Here is a 20,438-nt window from a genome sequence, read left to right as displayed (position 1 = left end):
GAGACCTTGAGGCTGGTATCACACTGCATATTGGCAGTAGCAGAGCCTGCGGGCCTGGGACCGCACCACCAAAAACAGGATTACCACGTTGATACATGGTAGTCCCTGTCTGGCTGCAGGCCATACAGGAAGTTAGGCTTTCTAATGCTCACTTCCTTTGGCTGAATCGATGACATGTGCGGAAGCATATTAAGGAAAAAATACGTTTCGGGTCCTGCAGCATTTTTTACATTCCTGAGGCGATTTTGCCTCAAAGTATAGGAAAGTGGAAAACTGCTCTGAAAAACGCTAGATCAGAGCAGTTTTCCAACCGTTTTTGTTACAGAAGCTGTTCAGTTCCAGCTCTGCTGTAACAAAATATAAATCTGCTACACAAAAATGCTCCAAACAATGCTAGGCATGTTTAGAAAATCGCTGTAAACATGCATAGAACCGCTCAGGAAAAACGCCTTGTGGATCCGCTAACGGTTTTTGGTGTGCACTGACCCTTAGATAGGGTACTTCCGGCAAAGCACACCTCATTCAATGTGAACTACCCCCTAGACTCTCATTGCCCTAGAGTTAGGCTGCGGCAAAATACCGCACCACGCTAGTGTGATAGGCCCCTAAAGAGAGAAGTATGTGGAGGCTGCCATATTTATTTCCTTTTAAACAATACCAGTTGCCTGGCAGACTTATTAATCATTCTGGCATCCGCAGTGTCTGAATCACACACCTGAAACAAGCATATGGCAAAACCCAGTCAGGCTTCAGTCAGAAACATCTGATATGCATGCTTGTTCAGGGTCTATGGCCAGGTCTAAGTATTAGAGGTAAAGGATCAAAAGGACTGCCATGCAACTGGTATTGTTTAAAAGGAAATAAATATGTCAGCCTCGATATCCCTCTCTCCTCAGGTTCCCTTTAAAGCGGACCCAAACCAAACCTTTTTTTAATTCAAAATATTTAGTTGCACCACTCTGACACACACACAGATAAATAAACACTCCTTCAAGCCTATGAGCATTTTAGTGCATGCTTTTCACCCTTCTCTTTTCATAACTAGGGTTATACAGGTGGCAGCCATTACTTCTGAGCTTAGTAGAAGGTTTTAGATCATGGGTGTGTTTGTCATCAGCTACCCTTCCTCACAGGGGCGTCGTCTATGTGAAATCTCACACAAGCTGAGATCACTTCCCCTGTGACATCAGCAGCAGCAGCCTGTGTTTTGTTTTTTATCTCCTCCACCAGTCTGCCGGATTCTGTCCCGGCAATATGAAAGGAAGGGAGGGGTTCCTCCAATAAATGTAAAATATTTTATATTTGTCATCATGCAGCTGAAAAGGTTAGAAAATAGATTTTATTTCTGAAATCTTGTATTTTTAATTTGGGTCCACTTTAAGAGTGAGGTGGAACTGAATTCGCCAGTGGCTCTACACTAAAATATCACTGCCTAGTCCGAGAAACTCTATAGGCTGCCATTCCTGACTTTGTGAAAAAATTACAGTTTCCTGGATGGGGTGCTGATCTTTTGGATTTGGAGCCATAGAGTTTCAGAAGTTCTAATCGTCTTACTTATTTTGGGACTGGGTTAGTATTCAAGGATTACCATGACAGCCATACCACTTGAATTGTTTTTTTATAAGGAGGTAAGCGATGGCAGATTCCATAATGTCTCACCATATATCTGTTATAAAGAGTCTACACCACAGGTGTCGAACTCCAGGCATGCAGGGCCAGATCCATGCCAGTGTTTAGGATGGACTGAGAAAAAGAGGAATGTGTTCTACCTGATGGACCACACCTCTCCTGATTCAGACCCATCAATTCATTTGAGCTGTGTCAAAAATGTGTGAGGACCTCGGCCCTTGTAGGACCAGTTTGATATCCCTGGTCCACACAGACTCACTCGGCTTCACCATCTGCACCTCCATTCCACAGTTCAATCTCCAATCTAGTAAGCCAACGCTGCAGTAACCAATGGCAACCAGAAGGACTCTGTCCTGAACTGTTCAAACAGTAGAATGGCATTTGATGGGTTATGGCCCTTTGAACCTAGCTCTGTAATGTTCATTAGCCAACCCAAAGCAGACAATCAGGATCTGAGAACAGTAGTCTGAGTCAGCACACTGCCGAAACCTTATATCTGATTGGTTGATGTGATTTGAAGCATAACATTGCTCTGTGCAGTGCACCCACACATGAATTAAATAGGACTTTCTATAATGTTCCACAGCAGCCAACTCTGTGTATGGGGCAACACAATTCTTATGTGATACATCTCTATCTGTGTCACCTAGAGATAAATTTAGTAAGCATATAAGATACGTACATAACATGCATGCACATATGCAGCCATGCAGAATCAATGGGAAGCATGTGTATTTCTATATAGCTTGATAAACAAGTGCTAATGCACACATACATACTGTGAATGGACCAGTGCAGTATAAAACAAGAAGTTGATAAAGATATCTACACATAGAGCATTATTGAAAAAAAAAACAACAACAGACCATTACCATAGCAGCCAATCAAACAGCAGCTTTCAAAATCCAGCTTATTGTAGATAGATAAAATGACAGTGCTGATTGATCGAGGATAAAATGCTGCTGCTGATTGGTTGCTATGGGTTAGTGGAAGTGGTAAAGCACAGTACATAAAAAATATATAACTCTATAGCATAAAAAGTTTCAGTAAAGCACGCTAAACATTAGAGAATGCACAAAGCATTAGAGAAAACAAGGAAGGTAGACTCCGTTCACTGTTATCCCAATAATGAAGGCCTTAAGGAGTACCTGTTGTGCTTGGGAAAAATATTATCCTGATAAACAGGGGAGGGTTTTTCCTTTGTTTGTTTTTTGTTTCTTTGATAATTTTAGGGTATGTTGGAAAGTGATATTAAAGAGGAACTCTAGGGTTCCTAGAAAATCCCCATGTACAATCCAGACTCGTTACTGATTAGATTCACTTAAAAACTTTTAAATATTCTGTACAATTATTATTACTCTATTCCCGCTATACTATGTTAGTAGTTAGACTAATGGGAAGGGCCGATGACACAAGACTACACTTTCCATGATCCCTCAACCTGATATAACTTAGCACTGGGCTCATGTAGTTTTGTGGTTCTTTAACTTTCAATGTTGCAGGTTTATAAAAAAAAAAAAAAACTAGTGCAAGGCAGCCTGCATACTAATCCCCGCAACTTCCGGCAGCATCATTGCCAGGGCCAGATTTGTACTCTTTACCACCCAAGGTCACTGTCACCAGCGGCCCCTCTTCAATATAGGTAGCGAGATGACACCTCTCCCTCCCTGTCACTCACAACTCCACTCGTCTCCAGTGTAGAAGCTTCCTCTTACCCTCCATCTCCATCAGCCGCCGCTGTACATCTGTCCCTCCACCTGGCGACTCGCACATGTGACTCGCCAGCATGTAACCAGCGAGTCACATGATAGGAATCAAGAGACTCACAGGTAACATGCCAGTGAGTCACAAGTGGGAGACACTGGCTGTAGGGACAGATGCACATTAGCGGCTGATGGTGACAGAGGGGAAGAGGAAGCTTCTACACTGGAGACGAGCGGAGTTGTGAGTGACTGTCGGCTGTAGTACCATTTCCTCCATTTGCAACTCTGCAATGCTGCCCAAGTCTGTAGCCGCCTGCCACAAAGCCAACGTGCACAGAGCGCAGGGCGGCCAATGCACATGCAGCTGGCAGGAGAGTACCGCGGTCAGGCACTTGCCCTATCTCCCTGCACTGCAGCAAGCTTGCAAATGCTTTTAGCCTGCTGCCCACCCACCCTTGCTCTTGTGGTGGGCTAGGCCATGGCCTATGCAGCCTTGGCCTAAATGTGGCCCTGATTATTGCATATATTTTTTTGTTCTGCCACTTTAGTGTGGCCTTCGGGGAATCCCCAGCAGCCATTTTGTTGACATAACTATGGGCCAAAAATTATTGTTTTAGAAACCAATTTTTACTTTCCTAACTGTGTTAACGCCGTGTTTGCTGAAATCTCTTGTTTCCGAAACCAATTTTCACATCAGCTGAACAGAAGGTGGTACTTGAAACAGTGTAATTTCCGATTTTCATTATTTTACTTGGAACAGCCGAATTCTGATGTGAAAATCAGAACTTTCCCGATTTCGAGAGCTCATCCCTAGCCAATGTGGCCAAAAGATAGATACCTCTTAGATCATAATCTGACCAGACAGGGATCTATCTGATTGTATCCCTCCATACACTGCACATAGATTTTTAATACATTTCAGCATGAACTCTATTAAAAACCTATCTAACAGAGGTCGCAATTACAAGTGGGCTCACTGTTCGATGCAGTGCTACGCTATGGGCCATCGATCTGCCACTGCTCCTGTCTAGCCACCGATCTATCTATCAGGCCAAAATGCTGGGGCTTCGATTTCAAGCAGATTTGATCAAATGATTGAATTGGCCAGATATGGGCAGTAAAATTCAACCAGTGTATAGGCAGCTTATCAATGACTTTACTATTATTTCCATTTCTCTCCCCATGTTTTCACTGCTAGGCCTCAAAATTTGTGTGGTGGCAACGCAATGACATCCTATGTGCGATGATGCATACACCCTCCACCCCAACTGGGCATGCAAAGACTTGAGCAGCACCCTGATAAAAACCTCAAACTTCCAAAAAATGTATCTAGGGCAGGTAATAAAGAGAAATTGGGAAATGTTTTATGTGTGCCTGAAGTCCAGCATTAATAGTGGGGGTGGTAAAAATTAACATCAACTTTCCAATATACGCTAAAACATATGAATGGCCATAGTCAGTCTCCCAATGATCTGACTTTGTATTGGTAGTTACAAACTTCTACATTTCAAATATAACTGTACTCACACATGCATGTACAGTTATCCATTTCCCCTAGAATGCCTAAAAAAATAATTGGACCTTAACTGCAAGAATTTTGGATACAGAGGTATGGTCACCGCAACCTTGTTCCCCCTGCTGTACCGACAATTGTAAATATGACATCTCTAGTCTACCCAAAGTAACTAGGAGGACGACCAGGCAGGGCTTCTTTATGACTTCTGACCAGTTCAGTAGAAACAGAGGTCACAATGGCAACTGGGCTCACTGCTGTGTAGAAGACAATGTAACCACTCTGCCTGCATCCACCAGCTGAGAAATTGGTGGTAATCTGATTGATGTGCAGGAGAATCACTACACTCCCCTCAAAGTGGCTGTGCTCTCCACAACAAATGTGGAGCATAGATAATCACCAGCCCTGATTACTGGGGCTACGTACTTCTCTCCCTTCTCTGAAGGCAAGTAGATACCTGTACTCACATGCATAAGTACAATTATAATTCCATAGTCTAGTGCCCATCCAGTCCATGCTGGCAGTCATAAGCAACAGAGATGCCATCTCCTGTCCACCTAAAAACGCAAAAATGTAGACAAAGGGGTGGAGCTTCTCTTTGCAATGGGCATGGCAATTACATTCTATGGAAGCCCCTCCCTGACTAACCAAAGCCCCACCCCCAGCCACCAGACGTCTAGTTTCCTATCTAGCTTCTTTAAAGCTAATGGGATCTTTGTTGAAAAAAAAAGAAACCAGATACCTACCTAAGGAGAGGGAAGGGGTCCTATAGAGCCTTCCCTCTCCTCTCCCGGTACTCTCACTCAGGCGGCAGCTCCTCTGCTCAAATCCCCCACCACGGGGGACTTTGGAAGTCTTCAGGAGCCGAGTCCTCCTGAAGACAGATTGCTCCATACTGTGCATGTGCGAGAGAGGCCGCATTATGGAGCGGCCATCTTTGGGAGCACTCGAGCTCCCGAAGACTTCCAAAGACTCCCTTTGGCGACGGAGACCAAAGCTTTTGACCAAATTGATTTAATGCTGCTACGGGGGAGCCAGCGCTACAACGGGGACCGAGAGGAGAGGGAAGGCTCTATAGGACCCTGAGCCTTCCCTCTTCTTAGGTAAGTATCTGGCTTTTTTTTCTTTTATGTCGGTTCCCATTCACTTTAAAAGTGTACCCGAACTGAAGCTAGTGAATAAAAAGAGATACGTGGCTAAAGAGAGGGAAGCCTCAGGATCCTATTGAGGCTTTCTTCAGGGTTCTTCTTTCCCCCCCTTGCTGAGCGCATACCCACGCAAGTTTGGCAACAAGGCAGAGTCGTCAATCTTAGTGCCGTGCTCCTCTTCTGCCTTCAGCGCGCCCGGGCATGCACGGTAGGCCTGATCCACTTTTGAATGAGTGGCTCCGTGCTACTGCACATGCTCGGCCTACTCGTACGACCATTGCGCCTCTTCAGTGCCCCGATGTGCAGGCAGCCCGTGCTCAGCAGTGGGAGAGCAGAGAATGTAGAGGGAAGCATCAATAGGGTTCTGAGGCTTCCCTCTCTTTCGCTTGGGCTCCCAAGGAGATGAATCACTATTGTTTAAAACTGCCAGTGTGGATTGGTGGAAACTCAAGGCTGCCATGGCCAAAGCTCTGTATTGGATATCCTAGGCAGGCAGTCCAAGTTAAGTTTTTTTTATACATTCTAGAGACAAACAGGTAACTGTACTTTAAGTGAACCTGTGTCCAAATCCTGTGAAGTAAAACAAACCTGTGAAAACATTATAGAGCTTTGCCATTATATGATAGCTTTGTGTTTGGCCTTAATATTTTTATTTTCTCTGAAATTGTTTTTTGTCTCTTATGTTTCTTATGAGTGAAACTCAGACCTGAGTCATAACCTGGGTCTAATGCTGTCTGTGCCACTAAGCTGCTTCCATTGGCCAAGTGTCACCATCTTGTAATATTAGTGACAGGTTTAAAGCCTAGTAAACTCAATGCAATTTTGCGTCATATTGACGGCTCGATCGGATAGGAAGTTGCATTGTGTGTAGATGTCCAAACTGCTCTCGATCGATAATGTGATCGATTTCCCATTGATAACTATGTAAAATTGATCGCATTATTGATCAGGATCTGATCGGACCGGTCAGGAATTATTAGATCGATCCGTCGATCTTATGGAAAATTGTATCGTGTGTACTAGGCTTAAAGTATATCCATCTTCAATTAAGCTAAATACAGTTTTACCCATGAGAGAGATAAAACTGCAGCCCAGAGTCTCGAGTGAGAAGCATTTGTGCTTGTTGCTCATAGCATTCAGTCTTGTTTAATTTCAAAATATGATTTGGAAGCAGGACAAACATTTCAGGGGAACAAACAGTCTTTCTCACATACACTGAGGAAGGTAAATGCAGGGCACGGAGCAACAGACTTCCTGTTCCTCCACGGGAAACTGAAAACGCGAATTAGAAAATCTAAAGACGACAAATAAGAAAAGAGATAGCGGGCAAGTACTTATTATAACCCATTGTATAAGTCCATGCACTCAACTTATTAAGTCAATTTTAGACACAAGTTTACTTGGCATGTGTAAGTACAGTTACAATTTAGGTCCTTAAAGGACAACAATCATGAAAAATTTTAACATTTTAAATACATACATATTAAATGTAGATTTTTTTTTCCTAGAGCAAAATGCACTATAGATTACTTTTTTTTTTTCCTATGTTGCCGTCACTTACAGCAGGTAGTGAAACTGAGATATGACAGATTTTGGTCTAGTCCATCTCCTCATGGGGGACTCTTGGGTATATTATTATTTACAAAGCACTTACTGAATAGCAGGTGTTCAATCCAACTGCCAAAATAGTGTAAAAACGAGTAGGTAGGCAAGCTGGCCAGTATCTTTGTATAGGTCCTTTCCAAGGAGCGTTTTTTTGTAAAGAAGAAGGGTATTACTGAGACTCTGCCACAAGGACATGGACTAGTCCAAAATATTTCAGATCTGTCAGCATTTTACTGCTTACTGTAAGTGACAGCAACATAAGAAAAAAGTAATTTATAGTGCATTTTACTAGGGGAGAAATGTACATTTTATATGTGTGCATTTTAAATTTTACAATTTTTTCACGATAGTGATCCTTTAACAAACTGCTTCCACCTGAAGTAACGTAACATTTTCACTTGGCAGAATAATGACAGTTGGTGCCATTTTCTTAGTCTGTTTAGCTGATGAAGCATACACGTGACGTCTGGATCCATGTGTAAGAAGAATGGGTAGTTTGATTACATTGGTTGGTTATGGAGCCCAGGCTAATATTTGCTCCACGGTTTATAACGGAGGTCTGAAAGTCCCAAAAGAGAAATTATGGACACACAATTCAATGCAGATGGCAGTGTGCTGTACATCAATCCAAAACTTTGAAAACTAAGATAAATATAACATAAGATCCAGGTTACGCGTATAACTCTATCACCAGCACAGAACTTGAACACAAAGCCCTTCAAGGTTTGTGTCGAACAATGTCACCATGATGTTGTTGATGGATCCAGGGGTGGCAAATGAAGCTCATTCTATACACAAGATACAAGAGATGTTGGGAGGAGACAGACATAAGACACAATAACAGCTTGTAGAACCCAAGCAAAAGAGAACTACAACCTAAAGACCCTCAGAAAAAACTGTAGACATTCTTAATTACTTTAAAAAAGTGTCTCTACACCATAATTCAGGTATAGGTTGCATCCAGGGGTGTAACTAGATTAGAGCAGCCCCAGCAATCGGGGATTATGCTTCAGATCAGGTGTTTTCTGGCTACACTTGTTATGGGTGTGAAGATCATGATGGCCACACTTGTTTTATGACCCTTGTGAGATGGGCCCCAAGGCCGTGAAGGGCACCAAGGAGAGGGAAGGGAGGGGCTGTGAACATTGGGGGGGGCATCAAAATTTTGCTGGGGGAGGGGCATGAGTTGTAGTTACGCCACTGGCTGCATCCTGCCCAAGCACAGATTCCTTTCCCAGCATATGCTGATGGCTGTTTAGAGTTTCAATGGCAAATGTTGCTTACAGCATACAGTGCAGTTTTGGAAAATGAAATACTTTCATTGGTCGCTGTAAGCTATACGGACACTTTAAGGTGACTGTGTGGTATCTCCTGATCCTGCAACAGTCAATTAGCTGCCTGACTCCAGCCCCTTACTGCCCTCTTCCCTCCTTGGAAACTGTCGGTACCAAGACAAGCAAAGCAGACTTGAACTAAAGTGAATAATGAAAAGTAAAAAGTAACCAATCAGGTTTCAGCTGTTAAATGCAGCATCAATTCTGATTGAGTACTTTAGCCTTGCCTTGAGTATATAACATGGCCTCAAATTCAGAAAATGGTAATTATATAATATGCTGTCTACCAAACTTGCCTGCCCCCTGTTTAAAAGATATTTCCTCCCCTTTGGAAATCTACCTATTGTTGGACATTGAAGAACCTTGGCTTTCATTTGCACAATGCCCAGTGTTGTTGGGATGCATTGTTCCTGAGTTAGGGGGTGTTGAACGAGGGGTGTCCACTCCTTTTAAAGTGATATTCCCTGCTTTACTGGTATCATTGTCCCCTAACCCGCTTTCTTCTCTTGCTGGGCTGTGCGCTCGGACCTCCCTTCGCTTGGACATCTTTTTATACTGACTCTGTGTCCACTTGGACATTGCACACCAGGACCCTCGCCTGTTCACTTCGCTCGCTAGCTTTGGGACGGAAACTCGGGTTGCCAGGTTAGTGCTGCTGGCAGCCAGACGCAGTGAACTTGCCTTGTTCAACACCACCTAACTCAGGAAAAACAAAGGGGAGTAAATATCTTTTAAACAGGGGGCAGTAAAATTCAGTAGAGGGTATAAAACGTAAGTACCCAGGAAACACATACGTCTGGTGAGTTGGGCGCAGGGTGAGCAGAATGACAACTCATCCTGCTGCCGTTCAAATTCCCAGCAGAGTTCAATACTATTCCCCCTCTGAGTCGTAGCAACTCGAAGGGAGTAGTAATTTGAGGTCCGGCGATTGCCGACACCAGAATTACCCGTCGCATGGGACGCAGACTCTAGCACTCATGCTATAGCAGCCCCCAACTTAGGCGCTTTGTAGCCGGCGCCTGAAACCACCTGCTTCGCAGAAAACAATAGGGAATGAAGCAATCAGCAGTGGCTTTTTTTTAGAACCACTAGAGGGCACTCTTTGAGCAGAAAATCTAATTTTGCATTCACAGAAGGACTACTATCCCTGCTTGTTCTGTAATTGCAGGCAGATTTCATAAGACACTAATGTCTAAAAGCGAGGGCTGCAGCCACCACCAGAGTAAGAGGGGGGAGGGAAGGGAGGGGTATATAGAATAGAGAAAATGCAGTATGAAATGAGGACAGGGAAAACTTGGGGAAAGGAGGATGGAATGAGGGAATGCGCATGATGTGATGACATGGATTGGGTGTGGTAACACACAACATGGAAACATGCAAAGCTACATAAAGACGAACATTAAAATTCAGGTTGTGGAAGAGTCTCGTCATGGGTTAGTTGCTGCTTTAAACCGGTTAATATAACACATACTCCCGATGATGCTAGAACGCTGAAAAATTACTCTTCATGTCTACCTATCTGTATCATTACACAGGGAGAACAGCCAAAGTTCATATATAAGCAAGAGAACAAAATCGGCATACACATGCAATATAACCATGGTCAGGCATGAGCCTCTCTTTTTCATTGATCTCAGGATATATTCATATATTGTTGATGAACCTGGACAGGGCCTCACCTAAAGTTATTACTACTGCTGAGGATAAAAGAGGGTGATTGCAAATTGTAGTTGTGGGCAACTGTTAATTCTAGCTGTGATTGTGGAGGCTTCTGATGACCATACAGGGGATAAGCAGAGGAGGGTCTTCTTGTGCATAAGCAGGGGCAGGTCTTCTTGTGTATAAGCAGGGGAGGGTCTTCTTGTGTATAAGTAGGGGAGGGTCTTCTTGTGTATAAGCAGTGACATAATACAACAGTGTTGTGTTGTCATCCCTGTACTAATAATCTTCAAGTAATATTGTACAAACATTCAAATATAGCTTCTAGTGATTAAAGTAGTCCTGTGCAGATGGTGCCTTCATTTCTCTATGTAGTGCCATATAAGCACACTGAAGGAAACCCTAAGGTTGTCATTCCATTGTACAGAGAGGAGTCATTTTTGTGCAGAATACATACAAGTAGCCTGTCAGTTAACCAGGATCCACTCAATAGAAAAGTGATGTAAGAACAACTTTGTAGCAGCAGTGACAACTGTCCTCTAACAACCTACCCTCACCGTAGGACCCAAAACTACTCTAACACTAGCCAACACTCCTGAACAATCCCGAAATCTAAACCTCGATCTTAGCCTGTCACTAGCACTAAATCTTCCTATTAACCTATCTGTAAGACTAAACCCCCATGCCCCATCCTAATCTAACCCAGACACTAAACCTTCTTCCTAACATATCCCTAACACTAAACAATTTTCATAATATATCCATAACATCTAACCAAAAAACGAATCTTTCCCACTAGCCTATCCCTATCACCAAATTACCCTCCCAAGCTATCCAACACTAGCCTACCCCCTCCTAACCTATCCTTAGCAACAAACAGCCCTCCTAACCTATCCCTAACACTACAACTCCCTCCTATTCAAACGTAAAAACTAAACCTCCCTCTTAACCTATCCCTAACACTGAACAACCCTCATAAACTATCTGTAACACTGATTCTCCCTCCTGATCTTCCTCAAACACCTCCCTCCTAACATATCCCTAGCACCAAATTATCCTCCTAGCCTATCCCTGGCACCATGCTGTCTTCCTAATCTAACACTAAACATCCCTACATAGCTAATCTAAACACTAAACATCTCTCCTAATCTATCCCTAGGACCAAACCAACCCCTAACCTATGCCTTTCACCAAACTGCCCTCCAAATAGATCCGTAACACTAATCCCTCCCTCCTAATCTAACCTTAACACTAAACCTTCATCCTAACCTATACTTATCACAAAACTTCCCTCCTAACCTATCCCTAAATCTAAACTATCCACCTAACCTATCCCTAACATTAAACCTCCCTCCTATCCTATCCCTGACACTTAACTACCCTCCTAACCTATCCCTAGCACCAAACTAACCTCCTAACCTAGACCTAACACTAAATCACCCTCCTAACATATCCCTAACACTAAACCTCCCTCCTAACCTATCCCTAACACTAAGCTACCCTCCTAACCTATCCCTAACACCTGTACACAGTATTCAAGATAATTAACAATTGTTTAATAAAATTTAAAGTGTAAATGTAGCTTAACGCTGAGCTTTCACCTGACCTGATTAAAAGTATAATTCCAGGTTGAAAATTTCTCTTACTAGGAATTCCCAGACTTGCATTACGAATGATTGTTCTAATAAATCTAAAGCAGCTCGAATTGACTGTTTGTAATGCTAAAACTCTATCAGTTGTACATAGTGTGACAATTCCCTAAACCTAGCCTGATCTGAGCTTTGCATCCCCTCCCCCACCCCCTAAACATTCCCAATAGCACCTGGAACCTCAGCTTTCCGGATTTTAGAGAACTGACATAAAATGTTCTCATATGATGCTGCACACAAATGGCTATTACATCGATTTAACTGCTATCACGTTATAGTGTCCTGGACATCTGTGGCTGTGTTGTGAGAAGCCCAATGAGAGCAGGTGAACTGCAAATTTAAAATTTGGTGTTATTTTAATGTTGATCCTGACAGACAATTCACATTTATTCAAATGTGAGGGAGGCTGCAAGCAAATAAACAGGAGCGTAACTTGGGTGAACCATTCCTACCTGCTGTCATCAGGGGACTACAGTAAGTGGCCACCTTCACGATTTCCTTTAATAAACAAAGGAGGCTTAATCATTAAAAAAGGTGAGTCTGATGTTGCTACCAATTGAAGGGTCAATCCGCCTAAAAGTGACACCAGTTGTAAATAAATAGTACTGTGTCAAATTAGCCACCTGCGTCTTATAACCAAATCAGATTGCGTTCAGGAACCAGACAGTCCAATGTTGTAGCATAAGTATGTTCTCCCTTAAAGGGTAAGTGTACTTTGAGTATAACTAAAGGAAATCAAGCCCAAACTGATTCTTGATCAATAACACAATCCTAAATAATTATGGTGAACCCCATAAAGATATGAGAACCACTGGCTCCTTGTTGTTTACAAACTCTATACAGCATTCTATATACACTGTACACCAGGTGTAAGATCTCTGCATCCCTGTGTGAAAGCTTTACTCTGCATCCCTGTGTGATAGCTTTACTCATATGACTTGTAGATCAGGTCTGATTATTGCTCTTGTGTTGTCCTGAGTGTTGTCCATTCTGTTCCTGCAAATGCTAATTCTGCTTCCTGGGCATAATACAGAAAAGGATATGCAGACAGCAGTGATCAGACCTGAGTACACATCACATACAGTGTTTAAAGGACACATTAACCTAAATCTAAAGCCAAGCACAAAGGTGTGTTTATACGGGACTGTGAGTGATTATGGGGACTGATGGGAAGAAGGAAAAAAATGAACAACGCACATACCTCTGTGCGTTGTTCATTCCTCTCCTTCTTCCCATCAGTCCCCATAATCACTCTTTTAAAAATGGGACTTTTGGCTAAAGTCACATTTTCAGGTAAGAAGAGGAAGCATGCTTGTGGTGATGTTCTCTTCCATTCCCCTCTTAAAGGAGTTATCAGAGTAAATTTACAAAATAAGTGCTACTTACCCGGGGCTTCCTCCAGCCCCAAGCTCCCAGCATGTCCCTCGCCGCAGCTCTGCAGTCAGCCGTTCGCCGCAGCTCGCGCCCGGTCCCCGGCGATGACGTCAGGCCGACCTCCAGGACTGTTCTGCGCCTGCGCAGTCCGCTCCGATCCACGTGGCGGCGATTGACAGCACCGCTCGTGCAGGCACAGAACAGTCCTGGAGGTCAGCCTGACGTCATCACTGTGGACCGGGAGCGAGCTGCGGCGAATGGCTGACTGCAGAGCTGCGGCGAGGGACATGCTGGGAGCTTGGGGCTGTAGGAAGCCCCGGGTAAGTAGCACCTATTTTGTAAATTTACCGATGACTCCTTCAGGGGGAGTGAATTGGGGAGGGAATGGGAGGGTGATAGGGGGGAACACTGCCACAAGCCTGCCTCCTCCTCCTCTATTTAAAAAAAACTGACTTGCCAAAAATTAATTTTTCAAGGATTGATTACAGGGATCGGGGGGGGGGGGGGGGGGGACAAGCAAAGGAACAGAAAATGCACAGGGGTATGTGAATCCAGCATGAACTCATCTCTGTGCTTACCTTTAGTAGCTTTGCCTCGGGTAAGGTGTCCTTTAAAGAGGAACTGAAGATTGCTTTAAAAAAAAAAAAAAGATTCACTTACCCGGGGCTTCTCCCAGCACCTGGCAGCCATCCTGTCCTGCTCCGGTATTAAAAGATCCTCCGATCCCCTGCAGCGACTCCGTTTCTTCTCTGCCGACTTACAAGTCAATGGCCACTGCACCTGCCCGACCCTGCCGCGCGCATCCTTGTGTGCGCTCCCGTGGCTGAGAGCATCCTGCACAGGTGCAGTACGAGAAAAGATCTCTACTGCAACTGCACAGGAAGCTCCTATCGACTGGAGCGCGAACAAGGACGCATGCGGCTAGGTTCGCGCTGGCGCAGTGGACGGAGGGACCGTAGGAACGTTCCAGGTCTGCACAGGCACAGGGTGGCTGCAGGAGGCTGGCAGAAGTCCCATGTAAGTGAATCTCTGTCTCTCTCTCTTTTTTTCATAGCAGTATTCAGTTCCGTTTTAAGTAAAATATTCACTCAGAAATAGACAGCAGAGAAGGATTCACAGGGAGGGGCATGAGGAAGCTGACAGGAGGCAGAGTATACAGTAGATCTGGTATACAAACTGTGCACAGTATGCAAGCTTCTATGGAGAGAATGCTAGTAAGTAGTACAGAGACAAAGGGATCTCTACAAAGTAGTAAAATCAGTAATGCATTAGAATTTTATTATTGATCACAGAACCTTAGCTGATGTATTCCCAATGTCATTTAAGTACCCCTATCTTTTAACTATAATCAGACCCACTGGCTATGAGAATGCTGGGTATTGTCCAATGGCTGTTGGAGAGACTGAGACGTGATCTCTGAACCTGTTCCCAACTCGGCCCACAAGTTGTAGTCAATACAACTGGGCAAAACTCTCTCAGGTTAATTTATTTGACCTTCTAACAGAGGACTGAGACTTGGCCCTGCAGTTCCTGAGAGTGAGTGACTCATCTCAGCAAATTTAGCTATGGTTGAAAAGTCAGTTTTCGGTGGACTGATCCTTTAACTGCAAATTCCGAACGGCTGAAAGCATGCACTGTCTGAGCTAGGTGATGAGGCGCACAGGCATTCAGTAAGTGCTATCTGCTTCCATAGTGGTGCACACACTGTTGGCTGACATGCTTATAGGAATATTGTGCCACTGATCACACACTATGAGAGCATGTAGCACACCTGAAACTATAATGTGTCCCGGGTCAAGCGAAAAAAGCGTAAAAGGAAACCACACCAGTTAGACAGTTAAAGGACCACTAAACCTAAAACAAAAGTTGCCTTTCATAAACAAGGCAATACACATCTTTACAGTCATATCATACTCATGGTCTCTTACAGTGGAAGTCCAAAGAAAAAATAAATTTGACTGTGTAACAAAAGACCGAGAGCGGCACGTCCAGCCTATAGCTTTCTTTATCTGCCACTGCTAAATTGAAGTGACAAGTGGAGGGTGCCAAAAAATGAACCATGTAAACAAAAAAAAGGACATTGTATATTTTTCTTCTACTCATTGCTCCTCCCATTGTGCAAGCTAAGAAAAGTGGCTTTAGCTGACACAACTGTTTAAAACTGGCCCAGAGAGCTGCATCAAATCAATTAACTGGGAGACTGTGTACTAATGCCTGGTACACACCATGCAATTTCCTGCCAGATAGATGGGTTTAATTGATTATTTCCGGCAGGTCCTATCTGATTTCTGATAAATTTTCCAATCACTTCCATACAAAATGATCAGAAAAAAACGATCAGAAATCAGACCTGTGGAAAAATAATCGTTTTGACCCGTCTGACGGGAAATTGCATGGTGTGTACCAGGTATAACACTGTTTAAGGATTGGGGTAAGTATCTTATATAAACCTTATGTTCCACAGGCAAATGTATTTCTTTTCCTGGAGTTCCACTGTAAATTTTAATTCCAAACATCACAAAATATGTAATATAACAGTCACCCTCCGCCTGTTACTGCCTTGTATGATCAGTCCAGGATGTCACCTCCATGCAACAATGTGCAGATACTGGATCGGGATCCACCCTCCTCTGGCTCTCTAGAGGTTAATGGGAATATTACATCACTAGTCTGTGATTCCCCCATCTTTCCTCCACAGCCACAAGAAGGGCCATTGAAAGCAACAGGAGCAGTCTTGTGATATGATAATTACCACCGCTTTATCAATCATTGATAGGCAGACAGTAACAGGTGGAGGTGGAGGGTATCGTCTTTTTTTAATGTGATGCCTGGATGTATGTTTTTAAATTTCCATTCCTTTTTTTTAACAAACAATTATTTCAGCACAGCTTATACTTTATGTATGCAGCTACTCCAGTCTGCAAAGGTTGAGAGGGTGCTAACTGCATTATCCATGAAGAAATTGACTTTATTTTTATAAAACATGTTTTAGATTCAGTGACCCTTTAAGTATGTCTGTCTATGAGCAGACCCAGTAAAAAGTTATTTTGATATTTTGGGTTTGCTGGCCATTTGATCACCACATTTCTCTTTAGGAAAGAAAGTTTTTACGTTTCGATTTTATCTCACAATGTCTATTAATCGTGATACAGATGAAGTCGTCAAGGCTAAGATTTACTCCTTTAGGGAAGTTGCTCAGAGATCAGACAAACTTACCTTGGGACACCAGGAGGGGCACGGTTAGGTCTAGAGGGGATCTGGGGAGGAGGACCAAATGGGTCAGGGGAAGCTCCAGGCCTGGAGGGAACTGGTGGTGCACTTCCAAGAGTGGTTCCAGGTGGTGGTGGGCCAGGTGCTGGTCCTCGAGAGCCAGGTCTGGCTGGGGGTACGGCAGGCGCTCTCCTCTGAGGGGTTGGGCTAGATGTGGGAGACCTAAATTGCAACAAGAAATCAAAAGACAGTTTGAGCTATGACAGACTACCATTTCCCAAGATATTGCAGGCCTACCACTGGTGGCACATGGACTCACTCTGGGTGGCACATTACAAAGCTGGATGAAACTCACAGAAGAAAATGTGTCAAGTTAGATTCTCAAGATGCTTTACAAGATGCTCTTGTAAAGAAACATAAGTAAAGGGAGGAAGATTTGTTGTCATCATGGGACATGTCTCTCATCATATTAGTCTTGCTACTTTTATTTAATATCATTACAGTATTATGTATGTATGTAGCACTGAGACATTTTTGCAGTTCTGTACATATTAGATGTTTATGTTAAGTTAAATAAATTAACTTAATGTTAAGTAGATTGTAAGTCCTGACCCTCTGAGGGACACTTAAAGCGGATCTGAGATGAACTAACTATAACAAGTAACTTGTCTATATATCTTATCTAAAGTTTAGATAGTTTACACTGCAAATCTAGCTGCAAACAGCTTTAATAGAATATGATTATTTCTTCCTGTGATACAATGACAGCAGCCATGTTGTTTGTAAACATTACACAGAGGCAGGCTTATCTGTATCTTGAGCAAAAAACCTAATCCCCCTCCTCCTCCCTCCTCCCCTCTGCCTCTGAAATCTTTGGCTAGTAATACCTCCCCCTCCTCCTGCCCAGACTGAGCTCCCATGAGCCCTTGCTACTGTCTGAAAGTGCCTTGGCTCTCTGAAAACCTGTGGGCGTGGCTTGTTTAGTTTATAGGGAATTCCAGTATTCAAACAAAAACTAAAAAGTATTTGGCTCGAGGAATGCCTTATAAACAATAGGAAAGGAACACAATAATGCAATGAGTAAAAGTTCATCTCGGATCCACTTTAAGGTGCCCATACATCATATGGGCTGATTGACTAAGAGACAGATCTCTCTCTGATTAGATATGATTGGACAGAGATCTATTACCTGTCAATACACCAGCAGACCGATTCCCAAGAGATTTCAGCATGAAATGTATAGGGAATCGGCCTTGTGATGCCACATCCGCCGCCTCGCTGTCCCCCCAATGTACATGTACCCAGGTGCCCCAGCATTTCTACTTTACCTCTCCACCAATGTGTCCAGATTCCTCTTCCAGGTTTGCACCCCACGTGACTGCCCGCACATATTGCCAGCAAACCACATTACGCCAACCACATGGGGCGCGAACCTGGAAGAGGAGTTCGGACACATCGACGGAGAGGTAAATTATTAATACGAGGGGGGGGGGGATCGGTTGTAAATGACTAATTTCAGGCCCACATTGGTCGCATCGCTGATCAGTAATGCTTTTAGCGGAATCAATTTGCATCCGATAATTATTACTGAAGCCGCTACATCGCCTGATGTATGGCCATCTTTAGTGAAATCCCTAACACAGGTATAGACTCAGGGAAAGCCAACTAAACTATAAGTAAAATTTTGAAATGTAGGATAAAATTGGAGCTCCCTCGAGAAACCAAGAAAAAGCACAGGGAGAACATACAAACGCCTTGCAGATAGTGTCCTGGCCAAAATTCAAGCCTGAGAAGGCCTGTATGGCTAAAATACAGTGTTATTTCTGAACTATATGCAGAGCTTGTAGGACTTTGAATATTCATGCATTTGGCTGTATCTTATAGCCCATACCGCCCTACTCCACACGCTTCCAGTCTACAGGAACAAGGACAGCACTGGCTTTATAAGGCCAAAGAATTTGGAGGTTCTATTGTTAGTGAATAGAACCTCTAGGTACTAGCGGCATAAACTGTTGTAAATAAAGTCATACTAAATATAATCTTTGGTCATATGCCTTGTACACATGTATGAGCCTGTCACCCACAAGTATTGAGATTCGACCCTTCAGACGACACTTTGGGGACGAGTGCTGTACAGACCCATTGCTAGTATGTAGGCTAACAACGGGTTCTGTTGCTATGGAGTAGTAAATAGACCAAGAGAGTAAAATGAGAAAAGAACTTCGTTCATAATAAATAAAGGGGATGATGCTTACATGCAAGAAGAGTCACAGGGCCTGGCTGTCGACACCCCAATGCCTGACGTGTGTTACGGGCGCACTCACCGTTTCTAAACAAGGCCTTGTTCTTTCTACTCTTCCAATATTTCTTGGCTTTATAATTGACTTTATTTATTTGCCTGTTGAGAGTATCCGCATTTCCTAATTTGGGCGATGAGGCGTTTGTTACAAGGATCTGCATAGGATATGCACTTTGTGTAACTTACATAATCTCTTACACAAATTATTTACCTGGCACTCTTATGGAAGCTGTTCATGAGTTATTGTCAGTTATTATTTTTTTTTATTTTTTTGGTGTTTGTTTTTCTATGGAATGTTGCCATTAGAGACCTATGCTGTTGGTTTTTTTTGAGATCCGGGAGTTGAACTCATGTCCTGGTGCTTCACAGGCAGTAGCCTTGGCCCTACTCAGCTGGCTACCCTAGGCTGTTTAGTAGTAGTTTTGCACTTGCACTTTTCTGAGTTAAGTTGCATTCAGTACTGATTCTAGTGAGCACTTTTGTCTAAGCTATTTCACATGGATCCCTGTTATTAACTGTGTTTAGACTTATTGCTGTGTAGCATAATTTCTATTTAACCTATCTCAATATCCTCACAGATTATTATCCCCTAAAACGTAGTCTGGATCACTGGTAGCTACTATTACCTTATAACCATTATGTACTAAGGCTGCCCCCGCTTTCTACCTTTTGGTGGTTTTAAAGAGGAACTTCAACACAGGATTAAACTTCATTATAATCAGTAGCTGATACCCTCTTTCCAACGAGAAATCTTTACCTTTTGTCATCAGGGGGGTCTGTATGGCTGATATTGTGGTGAAACCCCTCCCACAGTGTGAAGTCAGGACCCTGGTCCTGAATGTTTCTTGTCTGTGAGCCTCATTGCATTGTGGGAAATAACGGCTTTTTCCAACTGCCTAGCAAGCAATATGTCCTGTACTTCCTGTATTGGTACTGTATGTGGGATGTTTCAGTACAGCAGCCCCTAATTCCCCTTGGCACAATGGCCAGTGATCTACCTAGCACTCAGTCAAGGGCATTGTTCTCCTCACTCACCCTCCTGCTCTGTGTTACTCTGTCGGCCTTCCTCCCCTCTGCAAAGCAACAGAACACGTCTGCCTAGAAGGTAGCGATACATCTGTATAGCCTCAGCCCGAGGGATAGACTCCCAATGAGTACATGTGCACAAGGCTTAAGAAACGATATTAACTGCAAAGTACTGCCTACAAAATGATTATATTTCTATACAAACAGGCTGGTGTAGATGGTGTATAATCAAATAAAATCAGTTGAGAGCGATGCAAAATGACTGATTGTTCTTTTCTTTTTTTGTCTT

At 43.3% G+C, this 20,438-nt stretch overlaps 1 protein-coding gene across 14 annotated transcripts in view; it reads right to left on the bottom strand.

Annotated features, from left to right (window-relative positions):
- DNM1 (dynamin 1) overlaps positions 1-20,438 on the bottom strand; it is a 231,507-nt gene that overhangs the window by 20,046 nt on the left and 191,023 nt on the right. For 12 of the 14 annotated variants that reach the window (XM_068248443.1, XM_068248447.1, XM_068248442.1 and 9 more), the window contains one exon: positions 16,831-17,046. In XM_068248443.1, coding sequence (XP_068104544.1) covers positions 16,831-17,046 — 216 coding nt within the window. Of the gene's footprint in view, positions 1-12,692; positions 12,739-16,830; positions 17,047-20,438 lie in introns of all 14 variants that reach the window. The other 2 variants (XM_068248454.1, XM_068248455.1) reach the window with 1 other exon arrangement.

Source organism: Hyperolius riggenbachi, chromosome 8 (assembly GCF_040937935.1).
Source record: "Hyperolius riggenbachi isolate aHypRig1 chromosome 8, aHypRig1.pri, whole genome shotgun sequence".
NCBI classification, from domain to species: domain Eukaryota; kingdom Metazoa; phylum Chordata; class Amphibia; order Anura; family Hyperoliidae; genus Hyperolius; species Hyperolius riggenbachi.
This window is presented reverse-complemented; position numbering and strand designations above follow the sequence as displayed.